The following is a 20,065-nucleotide window of genomic DNA, read 5'->3' on the forward strand; positions in this document are numbered from 1 at the left end:
TGGTGGCTCTTGTCTCTGGGTACTGTTGCCATGTTTACAGAGGGAGTGATGGTTGGCTCCCCACAACCAGAGTCTTTCTGTCATGGCCACCTTTTCTTTCTTTCTTAGGAGATGACCAAGGCAGACTGCACCTGCATTCCAGAGAGCATGGACAGTGAGGACACGCTCTTCATGCTGTACACCTCGGGCAGCACTGGGAAACCCAAAGGGGTCGTTCACACCCAGGCTGGGTACCTGCTCTACGCTGCTCTCACACACAAGGTAACGCAGCTCCTCCTCTGGGAGAGGTTCCCTTACCCTCGGGCAGTGCTAACAGGAGAGCCCTGGCTCAGGGAGGAATGCTGTGCTCCCTGCTTGCTGCCCATGGGTTGTGAACAAGCTGGAAAACACCTCGACTGTGTCAATAATCTTCAGGATTTGTTCTGAGGAATATGATACTGCGCAAACCTGAACACAGAGTTATGAAAGCGAGCAAGTGGCAGTGCTGCTCTTGCATTGGAAACATGCCAATGTTGGCTGCCCAGAATTTGCAGCTGAGGAGACTCTGGAAAATATCTTACATCTGCATTGGTGATGTGGATATTACTGTAGTATTTTGCATGGGGATGCTGGACTTTTCATTTCAGAGAGGATCTGGACTCTTAAAACAGCCTCTTTGCATAGTGCTTGTTGTCTGAAGAACAAAAACTGTATTTCTTCTCTTGTGGTTGCACCTCTCTTCTACTTTTCTGGGTGATCTAGGGAAAGTGTTTTAACCTCCTTTCTCACGAAAATGGAAAGCGTCAAGGCACTGCTTCTTGAAGCTTCTGGTCTGAGCTCTGCATATTAAAAGGTAACAGTGAAATGAGGAGAGGACTGTGGTGAAAGATCTCCATCTGGCTTTAGTGCTATCACCCTGTTTGTAATCACACACAGTTCATGTGAAGGTTTTCTTTCTTTAGGCTGACAGGGTTGAATTTTTAGGAGATTTGAATCAAGTTCAAGTGTCAGCCTTCTCTGCATGAAGGGCATTTGTAATGTCAGCTTTTTTAAGTGACAGCATAAACAGCAAGGTGTCTCTTCCTTAGCCCAGAAGGTAGATCTGCACCCTGGTGCATTTTCTCCACCTGCAGAGTGCATGAGAGGGGAAGGCACTTGGAAAAGTAAACTGGGAACTGTCTTTTCTAGGTAGAGGGATCAGCTGACCCCTACGATCTCTGTGGCCTTTGCACACTCACTTGTGACACTCTTGTCACACACTCATGGGGTTTTTATTTTAGTTCTGATCCATAAACGTGACTCCTTATGAGTCAAGACCTCCTCACCATATGGTAGAGTGGGATTACATTGATTTACAGTGGGATTTACACTGGGAAGCATTTTCCATATCCAAGACAATGAGTTCTCTGAGATCTTGAATTTGATGAGCAAGGAGAGAGTAGCATCTGGAAAGTGATGCACTCCTATAGAGAAGCTAAGCAGCTAAAAATACTTCTCAGTACATGTTTTATGGGCACCTATGAGTTCCTCCAGCTGTCCCATGGGGAATCTGTTGGTATTGGTGAAGGGTGTGAGACTCTGTGGTCTGCAGTTTCCCTGTGGCTCAGGATCAGCTCTACCCTGTGCCCCACCTGGAGCGGGCAGCTTCAGGCGTCCAAGGCTCTGAGCTGGGGTTGTGGCTTTGCTGCTGCAGCGGAGCAGCTGCTGGTACAGCCGTGCTGCCTGTGTGTGCCGGGAGCCTGGGAGCCCCGGTGCTGTCCTGTGACCTGCTGCCTCCCCTCGGGCTGCTCTGCGCGTGGCCGTGTCCCGCACGCTGGCCCCGCGTGCCCCGTGCGCGCTCCTGCTGCCGTCTGGGGACGCCAGGCCAGCGCCTGCCCTGGGCACGTGCCAGCAGGGGATCAGCTGGCCTCACGTTTGTCTTTGCAGTATGTGTTTGACTACCAGCAAGGCGACGTTTTCGGCTGCGTGGCCGACATTGGCTGGATCACGGGACACAGCTACGTCGTGTACGGACCCCTCTGCAATGGAGCCACCTCTGTCCTGTTTGAGAGCACTCCAGTGTACCCTGACCCAGGTGAGGAGGTGGTGGGGAAAGCTTTGGCTTTTGGTCCTCCTGCTCAGGAGAGGTGAGCTCCATTGCTGTGGTCATGTGTATGCAACACTCAGGAACATCTGTGATCCATGGAAGGAAAAAAAAAAGCTGTCATTGCTTTTGCTTTGTACTCACTGCAGTAACAGCTCCAGCTTTGTCTCTTAAGCTTTCTGCTGAGCAGTACGTCAGTGCTGGAAGGGTAAAAGGCCCGTCTGTGGTTTTGCAGGTCGTTACTGGGAAGTGGTGCAAAGGTTGAAAATTAATCAGTTTTATGGAGCACCTACAGCGATACGCCTGCTGCTGAATTATGGAGAAGAGTGGGTGAAGAAATATGACAGATCTTCCTTGAAGGTTTTGGGTTCAGGTAAGGGGCATGAAATCTTAATCTGGAAAAGACGAAGGGTTCTAGCTGGTGAGATGGAGATGCCAGAGGAGCTCAGCTGACCACATGGGATGTGGTTAGAAAAAAGATAATAAAGCAGGCTGTGTGTCTGGCTTTTCAAATAGTTTCTCAGCAGAGGAAGCAACAAAATCACGTTTTGCGTCCATTGAACTTTTGTATGATTGCCTGTTTCCTAGATTATTTTGCAGGATCACGTTCTTGGCTAAAAAGATTTATCTAATGTTAAAGGGCATCGCTTTGAATTTTACTGGCATAGGTGACCCAAGCAGCATTTTCCTGCGTTATTTTCTATTCTGGAGGTTTTTATTACATGACCTGCATTGGTTAGTTACTTTGAGTGGTATTCACTGCTTGCCTTTTGGTCCTTCTGGAAAAAGTCAGTCCTCAGTTACGTGAGTGCTTTGCAGTCCTTTGTACATCAAAGTACAAAAGTGCTGTGAGCATTCTGCTTGGAGATGATGCGCCCAGCTTGTTGTGCTCCTTGTGCAACAAGAGGGAGAGTGAACTCCTGCAGCCCTCTGGGTCTCAGGTTGTTTTCTTTGCTGTTTTGTGCAGTGGGAGAGCCCATCAACAAGGAAGCTTGGCAGTGGTTCCACCAGGTGGTGGGAGAAGGGCGCTGTGCCCTCGTGGACACGTGGTGGCAGACAGGTAAGAGGCAGCCTTGGGGGGGACCCTGACCATGGACAGGTTGCTGCTGGGGAGAGAGGGGTTAACACATTCCAATTTGATCCAACAAGAACATCAAAAAAGCCCTCCTGGCGTTCGGATCAACTTTTTAAAGTCTCTGGGGAGTTTTTGCATCTGACAGCAATGTAACAACGTGTAAAAACAATAGCAGTGTTGGGGGTTTTGTTTTCCTCTAAATGTTCTTTGATATTCTGAGTGCTGGAAAATGCCAATTGCTGCTAGAAATATGAGGCAGAGTTGGAATTTCTGGGCAAAACTGGCAATAGCCAGCTTGAATTGCAAAACGAATTTTCAGTTTATTAACTGTACTGACCTTGTTATGGTCTCATCATGCAAAAGCACTGGGAGCCACATAGCCACAATCTGTACTTAGGTGTGCTTTGTTTTCCTTTCTGGGAATGGTGAGGGGAGGATGGAAAACTAAGCTGTGTACTCAGAGGAACCTTTGACTACAACTCCTCTGACAGACTGGTGCCTGGGCCGAGCTTTGCCGGGTGCCCGGGCTCAGCTTTGCCGGGTGCCCGGGCTCAGCTTTGCCGGGCGCCCGGGCCGAGCTTTGCCGGGCGCCCGGGCCGAGCTTTGCCGGGCGCCCGGGCCGAGCTTTGCCGGGCGCCCGGGCTCAGCTTTGCCGGGCGGCCGGGCTGAGCTTTGCCGGGCGCCTGGGCTCAGCTTTGCTGTGTACAAGCTGCTGGACACAGGGCTGAGCTTTGCCGGGTGCCTGGGCTCAGCTTTGCTGTGTACAAGCTGCTGGACACAGGGCTGAGCTTTGCCGGGCGCCCGGGCTGAGCTTTGCTGTGTACAAGCTGCTGGACACAGGGCTGAGCTTTGCCGGGTGCCCGGGCTGAGCTTTGCCGTGTACAAGCTGCTGGACACAGGGCTGAGCTTTGCCGGGTGCCTGGGCTCAGCTTTGCTGTGTACAAGCTGCTGGACACAGGGCTGAGCTTTGCCGGGCGCCCGGGCTGAGCTTTGCCGGGCGCCCGGGCTGAGCTTTGCCGGGTGCCTGGGCTCAGCTTTGCTGTGTACAAGCTGCTGGACACAGGGCCTGGCTGCCACCAGCCCCGTTAGAGCAGAGCTGGCCTCTGCCTCCTGGCCTCCCAGCCAGCAGCAGGGAGAGGCCACGTGCTGTACCCGGACTGGGGCTGTGCTGCCTGGTGGGGCCCTCTGCTCGAAGGAGTCCTGCTGCTCCTTCCTGGCTCTTTGCTCATCACCTCGTCCTCTCTTTTCTGGGCTCCAGCACTCAGGAGCTGCTAGAGGTGTCTTGCAATGTGTCCTTCTCAAGTCGTGAGATCCAGTTTGCCATGGAGACAGGAGCACAGCTGCTGGCATTCTGCCTCTGCTGTAAAGTAGTCTTAAAGTGCCACTGAGTAGCAGATTCATTCCCTTTCCAGTCAAGCTGCTCCTGATTTCGTCCTTATTCCTGCTAGCAGGCTCTCTATCTCAGTGGGATAAATTTTCTTTGGCACACAGGCAAGTTCCATTTAATCCAGACCTGACTTGCAGGCTCTTTCTTTTTAAATTTTCAGATTTGAGATAAAACCACCTCAGAATTCAGAGCAGCAGTGTTAAGTGCTATCTACTTCAACTGCTGATTTCTTCAATCTTTTGGGTTCCTCCATGCTGAGCAGAAGCAAAGATGACTGCCTAGGTCTTTCCTCATCACGTGCTTTCTTTCTCACTGCTCTGAAAGAAAACACCATGGAGCAGCAGTTCTGTACTGCACATTGATGGAATTGAGAACAATCCAGTTTTGTCCTTACACTTTTTGGTTGGTTGGTTTGCTTAACTGGTGCATGCAGTGTTGGTGCTGCGTTATCTCTTTCCTCCAAAGTACAGCGTTAGATCTTGTATTAAACTGCATTTCTCCTGGGATTTAGGAGCAACAAGTGCCAGGTGAGAGGTTAAAATACACTCACTGGACAGTCTGTTAGACCAAGTGCAGAGGACTTGGTCTTAGCTTGAACCAGGCATGGTTTTGCAGGTAAACAGTTACCAGCTCCTGGGTGCATAAAATATAATGATGAATATTCATGACATTGATTTTATTAGAAAGTGGAATCAACCTTTTTCTACAGTTGATGCTTTAATAAAGATGAAACCAAAATAATCTTGGCAAGATTATCTATGCCATTTCAGCGTGAGAGGAGCGTGGGAGGAGATGACAGGAACAATGTGATGGCTGCTGGCTGCAGTCCTGCGGTGTCACCTTCCCTGTGCAGTTCCACAATAGCTGGGTAATTGTGCTGCTGTGTGCCGTGTCCTCCACGGGACACTGCTCTCCGGAGCACCAACCTGTTGCCAGCTACTAAAGCCTGGCAGGCATCAGCAAATGCTGAGTTAAAAATGCACTGTAAAGGCTTTGGATGAGGCCAATGAGTGAGAGAGCAATTATGAGAAGCAATTTGAATAGTGTGGTGTGTGCAGATGAAGAATTCCTGTGGCTCTTGCTGTTGAGGTACCAGGCTGTGATTGACAGTAATAGAATCAAAGCTGTGTTGGAGTTTTAGGTATAGTTCTTCGTGATGCAGAGGGGACACTGGGTATTTTCACTTCTGTCGCTGATTTCATCAAAAAAGAGAACAGCCCTGAACAGGAGCTGCTTTTGAAAGGCATCTCTGAACAGGCTCTAGAAGCTTTTGTTGTTGGCGTCATCTCACATTGATTTAGACTGGGCTGGTGCTTCTGAAACAAATTCCCCCAAAGCAGCCACTCCAATCTGTGTGTGCTGCCAGATGGGATCTCTGCAGGGCCGAGAGGAGCCTGGTTCAAAGCACCCATCCCCTGCTGGGACTGTGCTGTCCTTGCCCCAAGTCTGGGTGGGTTTGTGCTGTCTCGACAGCGTGGGCACAGGGAATGTGCAAACACAGCTCTTCTTCTGCCAGCTCTGCCTCTGAAGAGAAAGGCTTCAGAAGGGCAGGGCAGAGCCTGGAAGTTCTGCTGGATGTCACCTGTCAGTGGCTGACACTGGTACTTCTAAACCAATTTATCCCAGGTCTCCACTGCGTGGATCATTTCTGAGGCACCCCTGGTGCCGTGCAGCTCCCTCAGGAGTGAGACTCGCCTGCCCTGTGTGTGGCTGGCTGCAGGATGTGTGGCATGTGGCAAGCACCTTGTTGGAGCACAGCTCTCGGGGCTGTGTTTAGGATGAGGACTGGCCTAGCAAGAGCAGCCTTCAGCTTAGTCAGGGTCCCTGCTCCTGCTGCAGGTTTTGTCTGTGCAGAGGGAGAACAGCAGGTGTCTGGGGTGCTGCTTCATGGAACTGTTCAAGCTCCCCTTTTCAAAATTAACAGGAGCATGAAGTGAATGCGTGCCCATCGGTGAAATGGTAAATACTTCTATGTGTGAGCCGTACATCTGCTACACATCTAAAGCTTAAGGCCATCAGAGACCCTCCTTCGTAGCTGGATGCAATTTCAGGGTCAAACTCAGCCATTCCAGCCCCTGGTTTCAATGTTCACAAGCTCAGCAAAGCTGGTAGAGCAGTGCACTCGCTGTGTGGCAGAACATACTTTCATTTATACAGCTGTATTTTTAAAAGCCTTCTTCTCCTTTGGTTTTGTTTCTCTCCTGTGTTTCTGAATTAGATTTAGAACAGGAAAGACCTCATTGAGGCTGAGTCTGATTTAATGCTCATCCCAGCAGGAGTGAAAAAGGATGGTTAAAAGGTTCAATTTGGACTATAAGCTGAAGATCAACCTGCATGTAAGGGGTGGGGTAACCCCCTACTCTGTAATAACAGTAATTCAGACTCCTGAAGTGCTTTTCCTGCTGGCCTTAGCTGTAGAAACACCAGAGGGAGATCCTGACGTGCTTCTGCTTTCCCTGTAAAATCCCTTGTGGGTAGGAAGTGGGGCTGCCCAGTACTGCCCATGCCAGGCCTCTGCTGCTGTCACATGTCTGTGCTCCTTGGGCCTGCAAAAGTCATTCCCAGGGGCTCTTTCTTGCAAGGGGGCTTCACTCTTTGCTCCTTGACCTAAGAAGAGCTGGAATTGGCTTTTACCCAGCAGTGGGTGCACTACAGAGATTTTGTTTTCCATTTTTCTTCCAGAAACTGGTGGCATCTGCATTGCCCCACGGCCCTCAGAGGAGGAAGCTGAGATTGTCCCAGCTATGGCTATGAGACCTTTCTTTGGGATTGTGCCTGTGCTCATGGATGAGAAGGTGAGCTGGAGCTGTGCTGGGGGCCCAAATGAAAAGCTGGTGTGTGTTTGTGCTGCAATTCCCTTTTGGACAGCACAGGAACAGGAGGCAGAAGGATGCTTGTTTCTATTTAATAATGGCAGAATAGATCAGCAATTTAGAGAGAGAGAGAGAGAGCCTATCTCAGTTTTGCCAGCAGATTTGCCAACAGGGCATTTCAGGTGTCTAGAAGAGTTGTTTGCATTTATTTTCTCCACTTGTGACCCTCCCCTGGCAGTCTGCAGTGAGCAGCAGGGTGACTCTGGCCAGATCGATACCACAGAAGCTGTTTATTCTTCCTCTGTTGTTCACCTGTTCATCCTTCCTGTGCCTGAACTGCAGGGGGAGGTTCTGGAGGGCAATGATGTGTCTGGTGCACTCTGCATTGCCCAGCCGTGGCCTGGCATGGCCAGAACCATCCATGGAGATCACCAGCGCTTTATTGATGCCTATTTCAAAGCCTACCCAGGTAAGGGAAGTGCCCAGGGAAGGCAGTTTCACTGCAGGGAAAGCAACTGAATATTTTCAGCAGGACTTCCTGCTGTTTGTGTGCCGTGGTGGCTTGGGGTCTGTGTCACAGGCTGCAAGCATGCCCTGATGGTTTGAGGTAGTGCTCACCTTGATAGCTGTCAAAAGGGATGTATTTTCTAGAAAACTTGAATGCCCAAGCTTTAAAGTCCAAATAGCTTTTCTCTGGAGCTTTGTGTCTCACTTGGAAAAAGGCATGTTGTACGGGAAATACCTCCTGCATCACCGAATCTTAACCCTCTGTTACAACCTTCCTTTTTAAAATGTGCTCAAGGTGTCTGGTGAGTAACTAGAAGTGGCGGGGAACCATTTTTGGTAGGACATTGGACAGGACAACTGTCTTCACTCAGGAGAAGAAACTGAAAGGGATTTGAAAGCTACAGGGTAGGCAAGAATTAGACAGGCAATCCTGAAAATTGTACAAAATGGGCAGGATAAGAATGGGAAACTGGTACAAGGAGTTGGATGAGCCCATAGTCCCTTATTACTCAATACCTTTGCATCTGATGTCTCGTTCGTATGGAGTTGATCGTTGTTTAATTGATTTGGAAGGGTAGAAACCATGACTGACAGTCCATGAATAGGGCAGTAATGGCTCCTAGCAGGAACACCTTCAGATTTCCCAGCAGTAGCTGCCTGCTGCTTCTCAGCTGTGCCCCTGGAACAATTCAGATGCAGACATGGCCTTGGTGAAGAGCCAACACAATCTGTGTGACCGGATGTGTCCTCAGTGACGCTGGGGTTTCCAGGAAACCCTGGGTCTGTTTCAGTTCCCATCAAAGGTTTTAGACCCCCTGTGCTTATCGTGGGGTGGTTTGGAGTTTGTAGCTAATTTGATGGCGGTGTTTGTCCCACACTCCCGGGCTGGAGAGTGACTTTTACCTGGGAGCTGAATCTTGTTTAGCTGGGGGGGAGAATGGCTTTTCATCCGTCCCAGTGTCCGTGATTCAAAAACCTGGCAGTGTTCCAGGTACAAAATGTACCGGAGCTGCTCCCTCTCAGCTGAACAGCTGCAGTTTTCCAGGCGTGCCGAGGTGCAGCCAGCAGCAGTCCTGAGCTTCACCAGTCGCCTGTGGCACGATGGCAAATGGCACTGGAAGGGCTCTTGCCCTAGTGCTGTGTGCACCAAGAAGTGTGAGCACAGAGCTGCTGTGCAGATGTGGGCACGCACGGCCTGGAGAGATCAGAGAGCCCTCCTGGTTCTGGAAATCCAGCTGGGCATCTCGGGGTTGTGTTGCTGGCCTTGGTTTCACTACAGGAACATCGGCCACTGGTTGCTGCTGATTGCCTGCAGTGCTTTGTCCATCTTGGCAGAGACCTGAGCTTCACTTGGTGCTTATTAGGAGCCAGCACAGCCCAGGCAGAGCAGAGGAGGGCCAGGGGTGGCGGAGGGGAGTGGGAAGGGCTGCGGGGCAGGTCACAGAGCTGCGAGCTGCCCGCCCCACCCTGGCCTCTCGCCGTGCTACGGCGCGGTCTGTCCTGCTCCAGAGCCCAGAGCTGGCCCGCTGCTGGTGCTGCTGGTGCCGCTGGTGCCGCCGCTGCCGCCGCTGAGCCCCGTGTCGTTGCTGCAGGTTACTACTTCACAGGGGACGGTGCTTACAGGAGCCAGCAGGGCTATTACCAGATCACAGGGCGCGTGGATGACATCATTAACGTCAGCGGACACCGGCTGGGGACAGCAGAAATAGAGGATGCCATGGTGAGCTCCAGGCAGGCAGAGGTCCCTTGACACAGGGCATGTCTGTGGGGTAGGGTGACCCTTTCGAAGCAGCCTTGTCTCGTGCCTCCAAACCCCTGCCCCTGTGCAGACACAGCCCGATGCACAGTGAACAGCAAAGGCGCAAGGGGAAACGGAGCCCTTCTGGAGGAGACAGCAAATGAGCAGGGGAGGGGAGCCACACTGTGGGCAGTGCCTGCGACTGAGCTGGCAGAGGTTCCTCTCTGTGCTGTTGCACTATCGCAGTTGGCGTTTGGGATGCTGGCGGACACTCCCCAAGTGTCTCGCCTGTTTCTTTCTTCCCCTCTGCTCACACCTGACCTCTCCTTCCTAAGCCTGTGGGTGCTGCTTATCTGAACTACCTGGGGATGCCTCAGAATTGGGCAGTGTTAATCATAAAGCAGCCTTGATTTGTGTCAGCTGCAAATCTCGCTTGTCGTTTGGAGTGAGAATAATGTTGTGTCTGGGAACTGAAAACAAAAAGCCCTCAGAGTGTTTCTATTTCAAACTTGACCTGTGTATTTATTTCTATGTTATTTGCCTTGCTTGCAAATGGCACTTAAATGTAACATCTGCTGAACCTGAGCTGTGTTCAAATGGAACACAGGATCCTACTTGATCCTTGGTGAGTAAATCTTTTGTCTGTGCTACTTTCTGATCATGGCTATAGGATGCGGTTCCTCTCACAATTTGTGTGTGTGTGTGCACGTGTAACAGAAAATACATTGATGTGCCTGGAGTGCTCTGTGATGTTTACTGTCATACTTTAATCTCATTAAGGATAACATAATCCATTCTTTGGGGTGGGATGCAGATCTGTGATTTCTTCTGGTCTGTGCACTTCTGACTGCAGAGGAATGTTAAATTAAACTCTGCGGTGCAACAGAATCACTGTTGTGTAGCACAATAACAAAAAAGCGTTTGGGTCAGGGAATGAAGAAATCTTAGTCATTCTGCCTTCTGGGATGCTTTGGGCTCTTGTCAACGCAAGTCCAGTGTGGACTGGGATGTTGGAAACTTTGCTTTTTGCCTTTGCTGGCCACGGTTCTCTGTAGCGCTGAGCACTGCAGGACGGGATTTGCTCGTGACCGGGCAGGGGCCAGTCACCATTTGGGAGCACAGTCCCGCACAAAGGAGGAGAAAGAAGGGTTCCAGGTGCTGCCAGGTCAGCGTGGTGTGCAGTGGGCTTGGCAGCGGGTGCAGCAGGGCTTCTGTGTGTGTACAAAAGCAGGGCCAGCGCAGAGCTGCTCCCTGAGACGTGGCAGTGGCCGTGGGCACCAGCTGGCCCTGCAGCAGGGAGCGGCATCCGGCTCTCCCGGTGTGCTTCCAGCACCATCTGGCAAGGGCAGAGCCAGATAGGGCAGGTTGGTTTGTTTGTAGAGCGACTGGCACGAAATCTGTCGGGCTTGAAGCGGTTCTGATCTGTGGATTTGTGCTTGACTTTTTGTGCAGGCCGATCACCCTGAGGTCCCTGAGACAGCTGTGGTTGGGTATCCACACCAGATCAAAGGAGAAGGTACGTGAAAAGCAGGGTCCTGACAGGAGGTGCGCAAATCCTTCCCTTGAATTCTACCCCAGGCCGCGCGTTAGGAGATGCTGAGGGGATGGGAGGGCAGTTCTCCTTCGGCTGCCGGGCACTGCAGCCCCAGCACACACAGACAGCCATGGAAACAGCTGCGTGTTCCTGACCTGGCTGTGACTCCCTGAACTGTTTCCATACACAGTGTTCATGTCTGTGCTGGAGCGTCCTTTGATTGGATTGTGCTCAGAAATGTCCTTTGAACAGAACGGGAACAGCTGATTTACACTGGCCAACTTCTGAGCCCAGTCACACTTTGGGAATTTCTGTGGACTTGTCATTGTCACTGAGATCAGTCACAGATGCTGAGAAAAGGCTGGGCCAGTGTCAGAGGGCTGGAGTCTGGCTTGCTTTGGTAAAAAAGATCAATGATTTTCTTGTCAGGCCCTGGACTGTGCGTAGGAATGATTTGAAACCTTTCTTGGCGTTCCAATGAGCATCCTAGGTCTTTGCAGACAGGATCTCATACAAGGTTTGTGGCTTCTGCTCATTTGTCTTCCAGGTGCCTTTGCTTTCATAGTGCTGAAGGAGCAGACAGCTTGCGCAGACCATATCAAAGAAGAGCTCAGAACCATCGTGGCTTCCAAGATAGCAAAGTACGCAGTGCCTGAGCACATTCTGGTGAGTGCGAGACTGAAACTGGCACCAGGAACAGGAAATGGCCACATCCAGCAGCTCTCACCGTCCTGCCTGCAGCGCTGCTGGTGTCCTGCAGGGCAAAAAAGCAGGAGAACAGAGCGGGCTGCAGGGATGCAGGGAGGGCAGGGCAGGTGCAGGGGTCTGTGTGCCTGTGAGAGAGGCACTGAGAGGCAGTGACACTGCCCAGCCGGCTCGCAGTGATAATGAGCATCAGCGTGAGACCTCCGAGCACCAATTGTTTCTGTTGCACAGCAGGCCTGGCCCTGGAAAGCGCTGCTGAGCTCCACGCTCACCTTTCAGCAGCTCCCTTTGTGTGTGACGGGAGAGTTCCTAAAGCTGCCCCTTCCGGCTGTCCCCAAGGTGTGCCTGCATCCTGCATTTCCCTCTTCTTGGAGGCAGTGGCCACATTCTTGTGTGAGGGGCTCTGCCTGTGCCACAGGCGTGTAAGGTGGACACCGAGGCACAGGCAGCAGAACACAACAGGAGCAGGCCAGAGGGGCTCCTTCAACTGGGGACAGCCCAGGAGATCCTCAGTGGATTGGAGGAGCTTCCAGAACTCGCAGGTGTGCCAGGGAATGCCCCCATGTCCCTGTGCTTTGGGTAGTCCTGCAGAGAAGCCCTTGAACTCTTTCCTGGCGTGTCAGTGACTGCTATAGAATTCTGTAGCCCCCTGGCCTGATCCTGTAGCCAACAGTGAGACCTGTGGGTGTCTCTGCTCACTGGCTGAGAACTCTTCATCAGGCTCACGTTGATGCTGAAGCCTTTCAATTTGCTGCCAGGTCCTCTCCAAGAGGCACAGCCAAGGCATTGGAGATCCTTCTGGTTCTGAAGGAGCGTGTGCAGGCTGACAGAAACATCAGGCACAGGGAAACAGCAGCAGGCCAGAGATACCCCTTGAGTAGGAGACCCGGCAGCCGGTGTGCACAATTGTGTTGCTTTCTATTCCTGCCCTTTACAGCCGAATATAAATTGTTCTGTCTCTTCTGGTCATGTGTGAAGATTTGTGTCCCCATTGGTGCTCAAGTTTTCCTGTGGAATTGGATTTTAACAGTGAACAGCACATTCAGAATCTGATTGCTGAAAGAGCTGCGTGTCCTGCAGCGCTGGGTCTGGCCATGGCCATGGGGACAAAGTCCCCTTGAAATCAGAATGAGATGTACAGCTGGTGACACTCCTGTCCTTAGACATCATCCAGTGTCCTCCAGGACCCATTTCCCAGGAGCCTCAGAGGAGCTGTGGCCATGCAATCGTGTGCCAGGCTCAGGACAGAGTGTGCCAGCCAGATCTGCTCGTGGTTTGCAGCAGGAAATGTTCCCTGTTCTGTGCAAGTTGTGTCTTTCCCTTCTTGGCAGGTGGTGAAGCGCCTCCCTAAAACCCGCTCAGGGAAGATCCTGAGGAGGCTGTTGAGGAAAGTCGTCACGGAGCAATCGGGCGACCTGGGAGATGTCACCACGCTTGATGATCCCAGTGTTGTCCAGGAGATCTTGGCTGCTTACCAGAAATACAAGGAGAAGAGTTCTCCATAATGGGCGCCTCTGGAATTTCTCTCCTTCAGAACTGGGGAAGGTCTCCAATTCCCAGGCAAACAGCGGGGTTTTCTCCTGGTGTTTTTTTTAGAAACTGGTTCCTTCTAGGGGAACAAGATTTTTCACGGCACAACATTGTTTGAGCTGGCACGGAGCTGGGAGCAGTCTGCAGTGTTCCCTGGCAGTGATCTCCTCCTCGCTCTCAGGGCTGTTGCAGAGCAGCCCTCGGTGGTTTCCGTGAGCTGTGCTGGAGTTTAACATCAGTTGGAGCAAGATGCAGGCGTTCATGTTCCTCTTCTCAATGTTTCTGTACATTCTCAGAGTTGTTGTTTCCCTGAGATTCTCCCTGGGGTTGCTGTTCCCCAAGGTGCTCAGGGTCTCCCAGGGTTGCTGTTCCCTGGGAGTTTCCCCTGGGTTGCTGTTCCCAGAGTTAATCAGGTTTTCAGGCTTCTCTTTGCCCTGGGTGTTTCACACCAGAGGTAGAGACGACAAGCTGAGTCCCCAGTGCACATTTCCAAGGTTGTTTATTCTTCATTATCTCAGTCCTTTCTCAGCTCTGCCAGGCCTCCCTGGCAGGGTCCCTGATCTCAGTTCTGTCCCAGCTCTGCAGGGTGTCCCCAGCAGAGCAGGACACGCGGGGACTGGGCGGATCAGAGAGCCCCGCACCTTATGTACGGTACCCCTGACCCAACCACTGTCCCAGACGCATTTTTTATTTACAGAATTGTACCAATACCTATTACCTATGCTAACATGTCAGTTCTACTCTAAGCCAATCTCTGAAACCCAACTCAGCACAAGATGGGGGACGAGAGCAAGAACAAGGAGCACAGGGGCCACTCCCCAATTCCTCCATCTTGTCTCTTCAGCCCCATCTGCTAAGAATCCTCATTTCTATATTGATATTCTATAATAAACCATCCACGACTTATTTCAACTTCTCAGCATTTGTGATTCTTCCTGCGTGTGAGTGTTCACTGCCATGGACAGGGATCAGAGGCAGTGTCCTCCTGGGACCTGTGTGGGTCTAACTGACCCCCCTGTACAGATCCCAGACCCCCCTGTCCGGTCTGCAAACCCTCCAGGGTGGCCACAGGGATCTTATAGACTCCGACTGGTTCAAACCGGTTCCGACCGGTTCCAACCGGTTCCGACCGGTTCCAACCGGTTCCGACCGGTTCCGACCTGTTCCGACCGGTTCCAACCGGTTCAAACCGGTTCCGACCGGTTCTGACCTGTTCCGACCGGTTCTGACCTGTTCCGACCGGTACGAACCGGTTCAAACTGGTTCCGACCGGTTCTGACCGGTTCCGACTAGTTCTGACCGGTTCCGACCGGTTCCGACCGGTACAAACCGGTTCCGACCGGTTGCGACCGGTTCAAACCGGTTCCGACCGGTTCAAACCAGTTCCCACCGGTTCCGACCGGTTCCGACGGGTACGAACCGGTTCAAACCGGTTCCGACAGGTTCAAACCGGTTCCGACCGGTTCCGACCAGTTCCGACCGGTTCAAACCGGTTCTGACCGGTTCCGACCGGTTCCGACTGGTTCCGACCAGTACAAACCGGTTCCGACCGGTTGAAACCGGTTCAAACCGGTTCCGACCGGTTCAAACCGGTTCAAACAGGTTGAAACCGGTTCCGACGAGTTCTGACCGGTTCCGACCGGTTCCGACCGGTTCAAACCGGTTCAGACCGGTGCAAAACGGTTCCAACCGGTTCCGACCGGTTAAGACCGGTTCAAAAGGGTTCTGACCGGTTCTGACTGGTTCTGACCGGTTCCGACCGGTTCAAACCGGTTCCGACCGGTTCCGACCGGTTCAAACCGGTTCCGACCGGTTCCGACCAGTTCTGACCGGTTCAAACCGGTTCTGACCGGTTCCGACCGGTTCAAAAGGGTTCTGACCGGTTCTGACCGGTTCAAACCGGTTCCGACCGGTTCCGACCGGTTAAAACCGGTTCCGACCGGTTCAGACCGGTTCCGACCGGTTCCGACCGGTTCCGACCGGTTCCGAACGGTTCAAACCGGTTCCGACCGGTTCAAACCGGTTCTGACCGGTTCCGACCGGTTCAAAGCGGTTCTGACCGGTTCCGACCGGTTCAAAGCGGTTCCGACCGGTTCAAACCGGTTCAAACCGGTTCCGACCGGTTCAGAGCGGTTCTGACCGGTTCAAACCGGTTCAGAGCGGTTCTGACCGGTTCAAAACGGTTCCGGCCGGTTCAAAACGGTTCTGACCGGTTCGAACCGGTTGTGACCGGTTCCGACCGGTTCAAACCGGTTCTGACCGGTTCCGACCGGTTCTGACCGGTTCCGACCGGTTCTGACAGGTTCCGATCGGTTCCGAACAGTACAAAGCGGTTCCGACCGTTTCAAACCGGTTTTGACTGACTCTGACCGGTTCCGACCGGTTCAAATCGGTTCTCACCTGTTCCGTCCGGTTCAAACCGGTTCTGACCGGTTCAAACCGGTTCCAACCGGTTCCGACCGGTTCAAACCGGCTCCGAACGGTTCCGACCGGTTCCGACCGGTTCAAACCGGCTCTGACCAGTTCCGGCCGGTTCCGACCGGTTCAAACCGGTTCCGACCGGTGCAAACCGGTTCCGACCGGTACAAACTGGTTCCGACCGGTTCCAAACGGTTCCGACCGGTTCAAACCGGTTCCGACCGGTTCCGACTGGTTCAAACCGGTTCCGACCGGTTCCAACCGGTTCTGACCGGTTTCGACCGGTTCCGACCGGTTCAAACCGGTTCCGACCGGTTAAAACCGGTTCCGACCGGTTCCGACCGGTTAAAACCTGTTCAAACCGGTTCCGACATGTTCAAACCGGTTCCGACCAGTTCGGACCGGTTCAAACTGGTTCCGACCGGTTCAAACGGTTCGGACCGGTTCCGACCGGTTCAAACCGGTTAAAACCGGTTCCGACCGGTTCAAACCGGTTCCGACCCTTTCGGACCGGTTCCGACCGGTTCCGACCCGTTCCGACCGGTTCCGACCCGTTCCGACCGGTTCCGAACAGTTCAAACCTGTTCCGACCGGTTCCGACCGGTTCAAACCGGTTCTGACTGGTTCCAACCGGTTCAGACCGGTTCAAACAGGTTCTGACCGGTTCCGACCGGTTCAAACCCATTTCTTGGTCTCCACTAGGGTGGAGTGGCAGCAGCCCCAGGGAGAGCTGGAAGGATGACGAGGGGCAGCTCCTGCCGAGGCTGCTTAGGAGGGGTTCCCTCAGCTCCCTTTGGGCTGGAGCTGCCGGAGGAGAGGGGCTTGTGCTCCCCTTGGGCTGGAGCTGCCGGAGGAGAGGGGCTTGTGCTCCCTTTGGGCTGGAGCTGCCGGAGGAGAGGGGCTTGTGCTGGGCTCCGGGGGTGTCTCATGATGGTCAGAGCCTCTCCTTGGCTCTGGGGGAGCACTGGGTGCACTTGGGTGTGGGGCAGTGCTTGAAGGAGGTGCTGGGGGCAAACCTTTGTGCTAGACGGGGCAGAAGCAGCTGAGCCAGGGTGGGTTTGTAGGGGGGACTTCCCTCCTTTCCCTTTGCAATTTTATCTTGCCAATCCCTCCCTGGTGGCCCCAGAAAAAATGGGGGCTTATGAGGACAAAGGGAGTTTAAATTAAGGGAATAAACTCCTTTTTTGTTATTGTGTGTTTAAACTGGGGGGAATTCCCCTTCACCTGGGATTTTAGGGGTATTGATTGAAGGAAAACTTAGCTTTTTCAGGGTGTTAAGGGTATCAGTTGACAGGGAATCCCTGTGTTCTATTTTAAATAGAAGGGAGGAAATGTTGTATTTGGGGTTTGAATTGAGGGTAACTCCCCCATTTTTATCATGCTGAGGTTTAAAGTGGCTGCGAAGCCCCGTTGTTGCTCTTTTAAAAGGGTTTGAATTGAGATAAAAATCTCCCTTTTCCCATCATTGGAGAGATTTAATTTGAGGAAACAAGCTCCTTTTCTGTTCTTGTCGGGGATTAGACTGAAGGGGAGAATACATTTATTTGCCATTCTGTGTGTTTAGGGTGAGGTGAGCGCTCGCTGTTGCCTCAGTTTCAGGGCTTAGGCTGAAGCAAAGCTCAGCTTTGGCAGCATTTGAGGGGTTTAAATCGGGCTGTGCTGCTGCATTTGAGGCGCCTCTGCCCCGGCCCCGAACGCCTCGAGGGGAGCGCTCCCGGCACATTCATTCCCTGGAACGGGAATGTCACGTTGTGTATGTGGTTTTTATACAATATTACATTATTCGGTGATATGTGGTGTTTTGGTTTATTTCTTTGGTATTTATTTTGTGTCATTTGGGTTTGGAGTGAAGATAACTTAATGGATGGATGTGTTTGTATTTGAGGTAGAATTAATTTAAGTAGCTTTTTAAAATAGACTTCTGAAACGTATTATTGGGGTTTTGGTTTTGTTTATTGTATGTAAGGGTTCAGATTGTAAGGCCAGCTTACCTGGTGGAGCTTTAGGTGTTTTGTTAGATGCAGTTTTTCATTTTTAAAAGTTTTTTCTGTTTAGTGGCTTTAAGGTGGTATTTAATAATTTAGTGTGTAGTTTTATTTTGTATGTAGATGTTATATTATAAGGGATGTGGTCTACTGATTTCATGTTCTGCTTCTTAGTGTAGGTGTTGATCAGGTTGTGTTTGATTTGAGTTTTGTTGATTTTTTTTGGTGGGCTGTTCTGTATTTCAAGGAAATGTTTTCTAAGATTTACATTGGTGTCATGGGCTGTAGCCTGAGGTAGAGGGCAGGTTTTTATTGATTTCGTGGTGCTTGTGGCTTTTATTATGGTGAGTAGGTAGTGTTGGTTTTGGTGGGTTTGGAGGTAGTGAGCTGTAGTTCATTTGTTAGGGTATATTAATATTTGAATTGGATTTTGATTTCTTGTATTATTAGGGCTTTATTTCTTTGGCTTGTTTGATTGCAGTATGTTCTATAGTTGCAGCTAATGTGGGAGGTATTGTTTATGGTTCCACTGATCTTTTTGTTTTGTGTGTATTAAGAGGTGGCATTTTTGTTTGGATGGTTTGAGGCATTATGGGGTTATTGAGATGGGTTTTGGGTTTTTTTGTGGGATTTTTTTTTGATTGAGTTTGGTGGGTTTTTTTGTTTTGTTTTTGGTGGGGGTTTGTTTTGTTTTGGGTTTTGTTTGTTTGGTTGGTTGGTTGGTTGGTTTTTTTTGGGTGGTTGTTGTTGTTATGTTGGGGTTTTTTTGTGTTGTTATTTTAGGTTTATTTCTGATCTTTCTATTTTTGTAGTTTGATTTGTTTGTTGTTTTGGTGGTTTATATTACTTTTATTTTTGGGAAGGTGGGTATTGATGGATTTTTAGGTATTTTTTGGGGGGCAGTGATGCTTCTTTTTTAGTAGTCTAGATTTTTTCATGTTGTTCATTAGTTTGGCTAATTTTATAGAGTATTGGTTATTATTTTTTCAGTAAGTGTAGGGATAGAGGGGTTTTTTAGTCACGTTTAGGGTCAGTTGTAGAGTTTTGAGTTTAGTAAGTTGGTTCATGTTTTTTACTATTTTTATGATTGGTTATGTGGGGTTCTCTATGGTTGTTTTTCATTTTTGTTTCATTTTTAGGAGAGGAGTTGTTAGCGAAAAGAGTGCAGTGGGATTTGTTTTTATTTTAAAAATAATTTTTTAAATTTATTTTTACATTTTAGGTCCCCAGTGCTGCCGCCCTGTGGACACAGCGCGGTGCTGCAGCTCTGCCCCCTGCGCGGCCCCGAGGAGCCCCGGGCTGGAAGCTGGTTCTTAGTGCCCGAGTGCGGTCACTGCCCGGGAGCTCCTGTTCGATTCCGCGCTCCCGGCCGTGTCCGTGCGATGGCCGGGCCGCCCGCGGGACTCGGCAGCAGGAAAACACCGAGCGCTGCGTGTTTAACGGGAGCCGGCCCCGCTTGCCCGTGCGGCGCCTCGGCCCGGCCCGCGCCGCCCTCAGGGAGCCGAGCGGAGCTGCGGGAGCGCGGGGAGCGGCACCGAGTGCGGTTCGACCGTGCCGAGCTGTCCCGAAGAGCGGAATCTAAGGCACTGCATCCAGTAATAGCCGAGCTGTGCCGGTTAGATCCGAGTGTAGCCGAAGAGCCGAAAAGACCCGAGGATTTCCGAACAGCCGATAATAGCAGAGTATTGCCGATAACAGCCGAGTTTAGCCGAACGGCCGAAAATGGCCGAGTGCAGCCGATAACAGCCGAACCCAGCTGCGTTTAGCCGACTGTAATGGGATCGAACCGAACCAGCTCTGCCGAACCACGCCGAGGTCACCTGGTTATGACCCTATGACTGTGGCTGAACCAAGGCTCTGCTGCAGGTGTATTTGAGACATCTTTCCTCTTTGACAGAAGGAAGAGGAAAAAAATAAAAAGAAGAAGAAAAAACGGGAGCAGTTCTGGGGCGGTCCCGGGGCGGTGTCCGCCGTCACTGCCGCCTTCTCGGCGGGCGATTCCAAGGCGCTGTCGGGCTCGCTGCCGGCCCGTCGGCGGGCGGGCGGCCGGGACGCGATGGCGCTGTGCCCGGAGCTGGAGCGCTCGCTGTCGCTGCTGCAGCCGGGCGCCGGCCGGGCCCAGCAGCAGCGGGAGCGGCGGGCGGACGCGGCCCCCACGCCCATGGTGTTCATGTGCGCCGGCTGCGGGCGCCCCGTGGGCAACACCTGCACCTGGGGTTCAGTGTCGAGGACAGCGGTCCCATCCTGCTGCGCAGTGAGTACCAGCGCTGCCACCCCCGCGCCGCCGCGGTTGCTGCCGCCGTGCCTCCTT

At 51.9% G+C, this 20,065-nt stretch overlaps 1 protein-coding gene across 6 annotated transcripts in view; it reads left to right on the forward strand.

Annotated features, from left to right (window-relative positions):
* The window catches only part of ACSS1 (acyl-CoA synthetase short chain family member 1), a 34,734-nt gene extending 15,227 nt beyond the window's left edge, over positions 1-19,507 (forward strand). For 2 of the 6 annotated variants that reach the window (XM_063391753.1, XM_063391754.1), the window contains 10 exons: positions 109-261; positions 1,906-2,053; positions 2,298-2,435; positions 3,030-3,122; positions 7,207-7,319; positions 7,680-7,806; positions 9,437-9,564; positions 11,035-11,098; positions 11,664-11,782; positions 18,977-19,340. In XM_063391753.1, coding sequence (XP_063247823.1) covers positions 109-261; positions 1,906-2,053; positions 2,298-2,435; positions 3,030-3,122; positions 7,207-7,319; positions 7,680-7,806; positions 9,437-9,564; positions 11,035-11,098; positions 11,664-11,782; positions 18,977-19,336 — 1,443 coding nt within the window. In that variant the 3' untranslated portion in view covers positions 19,337-19,340. Of the gene's footprint in view, positions 1-108; positions 262-1,905; positions 2,054-2,297; positions 2,436-3,029; positions 3,123-7,206; positions 7,320-7,679; positions 7,807-9,436; positions 9,565-10,189; positions 10,208-11,034; positions 11,099-11,663; positions 11,783-13,152; positions 14,268-18,976 lie in introns of those variants that run through there. The other 4 variants (XR_010079531.1, XM_063391750.1, XM_063391751.1 and 1 more) reach the window with 4 other exon arrangements.
* The last annotated feature ends 558 nt before the right edge of the window (positions 19,508-20,065 follow it).

This window comes from Prinia subflava, chromosome 2 (assembly GCF_021018805.1).
Source record: "Prinia subflava isolate CZ2003 ecotype Zambia chromosome 2, Cam_Psub_1.2, whole genome shotgun sequence".
NCBI classification, from domain to species: domain Eukaryota; kingdom Metazoa; phylum Chordata; class Aves; order Passeriformes; family Cisticolidae; genus Prinia; species Prinia subflava.